Raw genomic sequence first — 9,303 nt, 5'->3', positions numbered from 1 at the left:
TTTTTTTTTTATTGAACGGTAACTATGTACATTAATGCACTTCTAGGGTACAGTGTGGGGTTTTCACATGCAATCTGAAATACTTCCATCAACTAGTCAACACAGCCTTCATGTCATTTTCTCAGTTATAGGTAAGGCTTTTCTTGATGGTGCTTGGTTGCCTGGTAGTAAGCTGGAAGATGTCACAGGATACACAGTCTCCTAGGTTGTTTGCATTGTCAAGTAAGACCAGTCTGCACATCAATCCCAGGAAACCCCAGATTCTTTAGTGTATATACTCCTTCCTTGGAGTTGTGACAGTTCTATCTTTAAGTCAGCTTTCTCCCAACTACCATTTTTGAAAATGAACTTCAAATGATTCTCAATTTCTACTAACTTTTTTTTTTTTGTTTTTACAGTCTTTGGCAGAGGCTGGGTTTGAACCTGCAATCTCCAGCATATGGGGCCGGTGCCCTACTCCTCTGAGCCACAGGTGCTGCCCAATTTCTACTAACTTTTACAACTGATTACTTATAATTAGCTGACTGACAACTCAAAAAAACTCTAGTAACCAGAATTGTTGTTTACCCTCCAAGGTCCTTTTTAAGTGTACAAGGATCCTATTCTTTATTAGAGCGTTCCAGCTTGCCCGTATAGAAGGCTGAGTGCCCCTAGGCATTTCTCAGGGTTCTCAGGCTTGTTGAAGTCACACTGGCATCTGGCCAGTGCTTTGGCCCAGTACCCTTTGTAATGACAGGTCACATATATTTGTCAAGAGTTTCATAATTTTACATACATACTTTCAAAACTCTTGGGTGGATGCCTTCCTATTACCATGAAATAGCTGATTTGTTCAGTTAAGTCTAAAATACTGCTTACTTCATCTAGATTATTGATTACTTCACCTAATCCCGATGTGCCTCAATTTACGATGGGCTTGTGTGCCAATAAACCCATCATAAGTTGAAACTATAAGCCAAAAATGTATTTAAAGCTGGACACAGTGGCTTATGCCTGTAATCCTATGACTCTGGAAGACCGAGGTAGATGGATTGCTTGAGCTCACAAGTTCAAGACCAGTCTGAGCAAAAATCAACACCCCCATCTCTACTAAAAATAGAAAAACAGGCAAGAAGATAGCTTGAGGATTGGCACCTGTAGTTCAAGTGGCTAAGGCACCAGTCACATACACCTGAGGTGTCAGGTTTGAATCCAGCCCGGGCCCGCCATACAATAACCAAAAAATAGCTGGGCGTTGTGGTGGGCGCCTATAGTCCCTGCTACTTGGGAGGCGGAGGCAGGAGAATCACAAGGCGGAGGCAGGAGCTGGAGTTTGCTGTGAGCTGTGATGCCACAGCACTCTACTCAGGGGGACAGCTTGAGGCTCTGTCTCAAAAAAAAAATAATTTTTTTTTCAAAAAAGAAGATAGCTTGAGTTCAAGAGTTAGAGGTTGCTGTGAGCTATGAAGCCATAGTCCTCTACCCAGGGTGACAGCTTGAGACTCTGTTTCAAAACAAAAAAAACCCAAAAACAAAAAACCCACAAAAATGCATTTAATACACTAACTTAGTGAACATCACAGCTTAGCCTAGCCTACCTTAAATGTGCTGAGAGAACACAGATTAGCCTATAGTTGGGCAAAAATCATCTAACACCAAGCCTATTTTATTATAATAAAGTGTTGAATGTCTTATGTAATTTATTGAATATGTACTGAATGAGAAAACCAGAATGGTTGTGTGGGTATTTGAAGTAGAGTTTCTACTGAATACATAATGCTTTCACACCACAGTAAAGTTGAAAATTTGTTTGGTCAAATTATTGCAAGTTGGATACTTATTATATATGTTGAAAATAAGAACATTCCTAATGTCTGCTGCAGATCAATACACACAATTCACTGAATTTTTTTTTTTTTTTTTTTTTTAATAGAGACAGAGTCTCATTTTATCGCCCTTGGTAGAGTGCCATGGCATCATACAGCTCCCAGCAACCTCCCATTCATGGGCTTAGGCAATTCTCCTACCTCCAGCCTCCCGAGTAGCTGGGACCACAGGCGCCTGCCACAACACCTCGCTATTTTTTGTTGCAGTTTGGCCAGGGCCAAGTTTGAACCCACCACCCTTGGTATATGGGGCTGGCACCCTACCCACTGAGCCACCTGTACTGCCCAATTCACTGAGATTTTAATTTATCTTGACCCTTCCTTCCCTTCGGAGCCTTCCTTAATCTCTGTTACTCAATACCTGTTCTCCAAGTCTTTCTCAAGCCTCCCTATTTCAAGTCATCAAAGCTCAAACGAAACTTCTCTCTAGCTCCCATACTCACCCGATCACGTCCACCCTTAGCCAATGAGACATTCGCAACAGGGAAAGAGCAGAGTGATGTGGTGGAGGAATCACAATCAGTCCTAAATGAGAATGGGGGATGATACTCTAAATTAACTCTGTGTTACCCATATGTCCCCATACTTATAGGGTCCTACGGGTCCTTCCCACCCCCATCCCTTCCCTCAGAACAGGTACCCTTCTCTCTGTAACAGAGAGAGAAATGAAATGTGGCTAGGAGATTCAAGTAATCAGAAAGATGCTTTCATTCTCTTACTGTAACTTCAACTTGTTTTCTTTCATTAGAGCAAACATTCTTAGATGGGAATCTCTGGGTATTTATTTAAATAGCTTCACATTTTGGTGGTTTTCTAAAAACTCACTTGAGGAGCTTAATAAAAATATAGATTGTAGGGTCCCACTCTATGAAATTTTTATTTAGTACTTCTGGTCTAGGGCCTATTTGAATAAACACCTACAAAAGGATCCACAGGTGGTAATTAAGAGACACAGGAAGTCCCTCAAAAAAATTTTTTTTTTTTTTTTGGAGACAGGAGCCTCAAGCTATCTCCCTGGGTAGAGTGCCCTGGCATCACAGCTCACAGCAACCTCCAACTCCTGGGCTCAAGCCAGTCTCCTGCCTCAGCCTCCCAAGTAACTGGGACCACAGGTCCCTGCCACAACACCTGGCTATTTTTTGGTTGCAGCCATCATTGCTGTTTGGTGGGCCCGGGCTGGATTCAAACCCCCCACCTTGGATGTATGTGGCTGGCACCTCAGCCACTTGAGCCACAGGTGCCAAGCCAGTCCCTCAAATTATAGGCAAAATTGCATGTGTATACATTTTCATGACAGGAAGGGCTATAGCTTTCATAAGATCCATGTCTCCTAAAAGTTTAAGAAGCCCTACCTTAGAAGCTACAGCTCATGACCAGGGACTAAGGGAGAAAAATGACTTTAGATCATTGATAACACTGCTTTCATTGCCATCTGTTGACTGGTCCTATAGCCATTGTTAAGAAGAGAAGAGACAATTTGGCAGAGTTTGTATAATGGGAAGGAACTAAAAGGCCAGGCAAGATGTAGAATTCTGGGAGGCAAGTTTAGGTATCCACTCACCTTATGCTTCTGTAATCTCTACTTTTCAGTAGACTAGTGGGAGTGGAAGGAAGTAATGTAAAAAGCAAACTGCTACTTTCCAGATAAATCAGTTCTGAGCTGACCTAAGGGATTGGCTCAAAATTCTTCAGTAGCTCTAAGGGAGGTCTGATCCAACCTAAACAGAATTAACCCTCTTAATGATAGCCCAGAAGTGGATTTTTTTCTTTTTTTCGGTAAGAGGTAGGAGGAGGACCCTAGAACCCTAGAGCCTAGACCTGCTCTAGCCTTGGGCAGTGCAAGGTGAAAAGTCCTATAAGCACACAGGGCTTCAGTTTTCTCATCTGTAAATGAGGGAATTGACCTGAATGAGCTCCAAGGGCCCTACAGCAATTCTCATAGTATTCCTCTACATTAACAGGACTCTCTCACCTGTAATAGAAATGCACTGGGCTGAGGTGGCTGACCGTTGGCATGTAGGAATAGTAGAAGGAGCCATAGAGGAAGACAGACACCCAAAGCAGGAGGAGGATGGTGCAGAAGAGCACCCCAAACTGCAGCAGCAGCCTGCGGGCACGGCCTGCCAAGACTTGGCCCACCTCCTGGGCCCACAGTAAGGCAGGTACTGGTGGGTCATTGACCATTGCTGGGAGAGCAGGGGATCTGGCCCCAGGTTCAGGCCTTGAGTTCCTAGGTGCTCTGCCACCTGGACGCCACCCCTGGCCATGGGATGATGTAGCTGGTGGTTCCTGGAAAGAGAGAGAGTAAGAGTGGCTCCTTTCCCCACAGAGGTGGGGACAAAAAAAGACAAGCTGCCTGGAGGAACCAGAGATAGCATGACAGAGACAAAGTCATTGTTTCATGTGGCCTTTCTCCAAATGATTCTGCTTCTCTGCCAATTATCCTTTCCATTTCCTCCCATGTACTCCCTTCACTCCCAAGGCCAGATTTCCTCAGATGAACTCCTCCAGCCACCTGATTCTGGGGCAAACTACCTTGACATGCCTTCATAGCAATATATAACATACAAAGAATCAGCAACTTAGAATTCTATTTTTTTTTTTTTTGAGACAGTCTCCAGCTGTGGCCCTGGGTAGAGTGCACGGCGTGACAGCTCACATTAACCTCAAACTCTGGGGCTTAAGCGATTGTTTTGCCTCAGCCTCCCAAGTAGCTGGGACTACAGGCGTCCACAACGCCCGGCTATTTTGTTGTTGTAGATGTCACTGTTGTTCAGCAGGCTCGGGCCAGGTTCAAACCCGCCAGCCCCGGTGTATGTGGCCGGTGCCCTACCCACTGAGCTATGGGCGCCGCCCGGCAACTTAGAATTCTTACAAAGTGTTTTTACACACAAGATGATATTAATCCACACTGCCAGACGGCTGCATAGAGAGAAGACGCAACTGGCGTATGTGTGTGGATACGCACAGCTAGACCGAAAGGCAGCTGCCTAAGAGCTATCACAATTGCCTCTGGAGTTTCTCCTCTCCGCTCGAGCTGAGCTCGCTTCCGCCTGGGCTACGCCACACGTGAAGCACGGCAACTAGCAGTCTAGGGCCGCTCCCCGATAGCATCCGCCCATGCCGCAGAGAGCCAAGTGCCCAGAGTCCCCACCTAACCTCACCACCATGGAAACCCGCCTGCCGGCCGCCGCAGCTCTGCAGACTCACCAGCCTCGCGCGCTGCCGGGGCAACCGCGAGCAGGGATTTCCGGCTCCCTGGGAAGTCCCGCCCCTCTCGGCCCTCCGCCTTTGTACGCTACAGGGCGGGGTCTCGACTGGGGTGGAGTTAGTTCAGGGGCGGGGCTTCCCGGGCTGCGAGGTTCCCGCCCTCTGGCGCCAGCCACTGGACTTCCCCGCCGCCGGTTTGTTACCCTCCAGTTACCCAGACCAAAGAGGAAAGGCGCCTCTCTGTATTCCCCAAGATATGCCCCAGGGCGTATGATGATGTTGAGTCAGCATCGCCCGCGAGCCCGGCCCTCCCCTGGAGGCAGCAATCACAGCCTCCGCTCACACCTTCACCACCCGCCAGGTAACCCCCTGAAGTGGGGGAGTGAAGTAGGCATTCTGCTGGCACTAAATGTTAACTCCCACAGCTCCTAGGACTCGTAGGCACCTAAGGCCTGGAGCATTTGCCGAAAGATTGTTGCAGTTTGTGGGAACCTGGGCATTTTGCGCGTTGCGCAGGCAGGCTGCTGTCCCCTTCTCCCAAGCATGATAGCCCCAGGTTTTGTCCACCTCCTCTGACCCTCGCTGGGTGCACTCTCCTTCAGAGTCCCCACAGAACATTATCTAGATTAGGTCTTTGCTGGTAGCATCTTTTGTTTTTAATTGTCTAATCACCCCAGATAAGGTCCTTCAGAGGGCAAGGCCAGTGTTGCACAATCCTGCAGTCGTGGGAGGTAATCTATTCAAAATGTCTGAATTTTCAAACCAATACACCCTATCTTCCAACCCCCACCATCTATTTCCACTCTCCCCACAAAGCCCCGTACCTCCTCTTTGTCCGGTCCTTTGATTTGCTCTCCACATATCTCTTTTTCTCCAGCTTCTTCTCTTTGGTCTGCCATTTCTTTAGACATCTTCTTGATGGCGTGCCTCTTCTGCCCCTGGATCTTCCACTCCTCACTTGTGGCTAGAATGTGAGTGGTGTTCTAGAAGCTGATACCTGTAGCGCATCACATTTTCCTGGATGTGGGGAATGGAGGGTCCCTGGGAGAAAAAGGAGAAGATTCAGGTGCTAAATGCTGTGTCAGGGTAGAGGGAGGGAGGGAGGAGGGGGGCGACTGTCCAGCTGATGTCAGATTTTCAAATGAGCAGGGTCCCCCCCACAGCCAGTAGACTCTACTGCAGGGGCTGACACAGGCCCAGACCACCCCATTTGAGAGGGGAGTCTGCCTTGGCCTCAGCACTGTTGGCAAGGGCTGTAGCCCAGACTCAGGATGCCTGCAGTGGGGGAAGGGCAGGTAGTGAGACAGTGACAACGGGGGTGTGTGCAGGGGATGCAGGCAGCAGTCAGGCTCCCCCACTGGTCAGGCAGTTGGTATGCTCCAGAATCGGAACAGCTCCTTCTAGCATCCTTCATCCTTCAGGTACCAGCCATCCAGGCAGTGCTTGAGCTGCAAAAACTGACACCAGTCCTCAACGGACCTGGACCTCTGGCCCAGCCCTCCCCAGTGGCCTTCTCTATAGTGGCTGCATCTGCATCAGATACTTTGAGCTGCAACTCCCTGCAGGGTGGAGCACCCATCTCAGGCAGAAGGTTTTGGTGCCCCCCACTGACCCTACATCCCAGGGCTGCTGCTGCCGCTGCCTGTCGCCTCAGGCTTCAGGTGAGTAAGGAGCAGCCTGTTTTTCTCCCATTGAGGATCATGAGGGAACATGGGGGTGATGTGCCCACCTCATCAGGGTGGGGCTCTTTCTGGTGGAGGCTGGGAATACACATGGCTTGAAGGGCTGACAAGCCTTAAATCGTTAGTATAATGATCTGTAGCCAGGCCATATAGGAGTTTTGGAAGGACCTCATCCATCCCTCTCATGTTTTTCCCACTGAGGACAGGGATGGGACAGGCTACTGCAAGAGGGTAAGAGGGGGACAAAAATATTGGGGTACAACCCTAGCCTTGTAAAGGTTGGTGAGGAGTGAGAATGGAGGAGAGCCGTCAGCTGGGACTGTGCTCTGACCTGTCCCTCTCTTTTCTCCAGGATGAAAGGGGAGACCCCTGTGAACAGCACTATGAGTATTGGGCAAGCACGCAAGATGGTGGAACAACTTAAGATTGAAGCCAGCTTGTGCCGGATAAAGGTGGGTGGGACCTTGGCTCTCATTAGTTGACCAAGTCATGCTATGCAGCAGGTTCCCAAAGCTGGGGATAAAAAATGGTTTCTTTCCTTGACTCCCTGAGGTCATAGGAGTTTGGGGTTCTATCCCCAAGCCTCTGTGGAGGATGAAGGAGAAGACTATCTCAAGATAACCCATTTGGGGAGAGAGGCTGCAGTCCCTTTCAGAGGTTCTGGCTAACAACCTCTCATCACCCCTGTGCTCCAGGTGTCCAAGGCAGCAGCAGACCTGATGACTTACTGTGATGCCCATGCCTGTGAGGATCCCCTCATCACCCCTGTGCCCACTTCAGAGAACCCCTTCAGGGAGAAGAAGTTCTTCTGTGCTCTTCTTTGAGCTGTCCTGTCCCCCCTCACAGCTCCTCATCTTTCCCTCTCCTTAATCCTCTAAGGCACCCTGCATCCCATTCCTAACACTTGCCCAACCACGTGAGGTTATCTGAAGCACAAGGCCCTCCCTCATCTATTTGTCGACCGCATTTTCTCACCCTTTTACACCGGACACCCTTTGCTCCACCCACAGAAGGGCCCCCAGTCAGGCTCTGCCAGCGTCCTGTCCATTTCCCTCTGTGATCCGCTCAGACAATGGAGAGAGGGATGGGCCAGGTGTTTGTTTTCGGTCTCACCTGGAGCCATTGGAAAGGGAAAGCTATTTGAAGAATAAAGACATCCAGAGCCTCAGAGGACGGCTGCTGTGTTAGCGTTCTTGGGGGAAGAGGACCATCAATCAATAGATTTGCCATACCCGGGGACAGGGCCAGTCAAAGCAGGATAAACAGTGACCAAGATCGGAGATTGGCGGGGTCAGGGGAATATCGAACGTGAGAGCGGGTGCTCAGGGTAAGGTACAATACTCAGAGGAAGCGGAGGGCATAGATAAACACAAAAGTGCAATGGAGGCAAGTGGCAAGGAAAACGGATTGAAGGGGGTGGGCTTTAGGCGGAAGGCGGGAAGGCATATGCAGAGCCCAGGAATGCTTAGCAGCAGAGGGGCGGAGCTCGGCTCCAGTTAACGCGTCGGGGGCCGGTTTTATGCCTAAGATGGCCGCATCAACATGGCGGCCCCCGCACCACGGCATTTCACCGTACAGGGCTTTCTCTTAAAATGGCGCCCCCCAGCCGCCAGCATTACCAATATGGTGCCTTCCGTGCTCGTCTGGTCTCAAAATGGCTGCCCCTGGCAAGTCGAGACCCGTTCCTATGCACCTGAAGTGTGGAATTCGACGTCTTTCCGATCGAGCCGAGAGGGCTATAACGAAGGCTCAAAGGACGAGGGGACCTCACGTCCTACATACTGCCAAAGAGACGACACCTTTGGAACATAACTAAAAATGGGGGAAGAGGGCGTCACCACCTGCCGCGGTCCACTTGGGGCTCCTCTCCATGGTCGCTTCCTGGTCTCACCAGGAGCTGGATAAGCCAAAAATTGTTCGCATTGGGTTTCCTTTTTCCTTGCTTTGCTTTCATTTTTCTCAGGCCGATTATGCCGCATCTTCCAGAAAGCAGTGACTCCCTAGTGTGCCTACCAACCAACCCTCACAGGGTCCAGCAACTGCCGGGCCAGAACCCAAATCTAAGGCTTAACGTTTTATGAGCATTTCAGAGGTTTGCAAGCCCCAGAATACCTCCCAGAAGCCTTTTCATCACCAAGGTGGGACCAGGGCCAAGGTAGAGAAAGTAACAACCCCAGTATGTTTGCTCCACGTGGACCGTTTAGACCCCCAAATTCAGGGTCACATCATTTCTGAGAGAAGCCTAGTCTGGCTCTTGTTTTGTGCCTGGATACACGTGTGGGGATGGGGTTAATCCTTGCCATAGTGGGACCTGTACACGTATTAGGGACAGCCCATCACCTTCAGCTTCCCTACACCTTCACACAGGAAGACAGCAAGGGGATACAATACAGAAAAAGACCAAAGGAATAAAGGGGTTTTGTCAGCAACTGAACTTAGCCTAAGGATGTCTTCATGGGCTCCAGGTGCACCAAATAAACTTGGGACACCTTAAGGAATAGCTTTTCACTATTTTTTTTTTTTTTTGAGACAGATCCTCAGGCTGT

The 9,303-nt window shown here is 49.2% G+C and overlaps 2 protein-coding genes across 8 annotated transcripts in view; one reads left to right on the top strand and one right to left on the bottom strand.

The window, feature by feature from the left end:
• BSCL2 (BSCL2, seipin lipid droplet biogenesis associated) overlaps positions 1–8,292 on the bottom strand; it is a 19,236-nt gene extending 10,944 nt beyond the window's left edge. For 2 of the 7 annotated variants that reach the window (XM_012810628.2, XM_003798715.3), the window contains exons 1-4: positions 7,871–8,292; positions 5,900–6,116; positions 3,838–4,154; positions 2,309–2,390 (exon numbers count right to left, since the gene is read on the bottom strand). In XM_012810628.2, the coding sequence (XP_012666082.1) occupies positions 2,309–2,390; positions 3,838–4,154; positions 5,900–5,986 (486 nt within the window). In that variant the 5' untranslated portion in view covers positions 5,987–6,116; positions 7,871–8,292. Of the gene's footprint in view, positions 1–2,308; positions 2,391–3,837; positions 4,155–5,019; positions 5,156–5,899; positions 6,117–7,870 lie in introns of those variants that run through there. The other 5 variants (XM_023518479.1, XM_023518481.1, XM_012810629.2 and 2 more) reach the window with 4 other exon arrangements.
• GNG3 (G protein subunit gamma 3) lies at positions 3,982–7,764 on the top strand. Its single transcript, XM_003798716.3, has 4 exons — positions 3,982–4,027; positions 6,497–6,736; positions 7,110–7,209; positions 7,453–7,764. The coding sequence occupies exons 3-4, from the start codon at positions 7,111–7,113 to the stop codon at positions 7,579–7,581; spliced, it is 228 nt and encodes a 75-aa protein (XP_003798764.1). The 5' UTR covers positions 3,982–4,027; positions 6,497–6,736; position 7,110; the 3' UTR covers positions 7,582–7,764.
• Positions 8,293–9,303: the final 1,011 nt, after the last annotated feature.

Source organism: Otolemur garnettii, unplaced genomic scaffold, assembly GCF_000181295.1.
Source record: "Otolemur garnettii isolate 467f Iridium unplaced genomic scaffold, OtoGar3 scaffold00140, whole genome shotgun sequence".
In the NCBI taxonomy this organism is placed as follows: Eukaryota; Metazoa; Chordata; class Mammalia; order Primates; family Galagidae; genus Otolemur; species Otolemur garnettii.
This window is presented reverse-complemented; position numbering and strand designations above follow the sequence as displayed.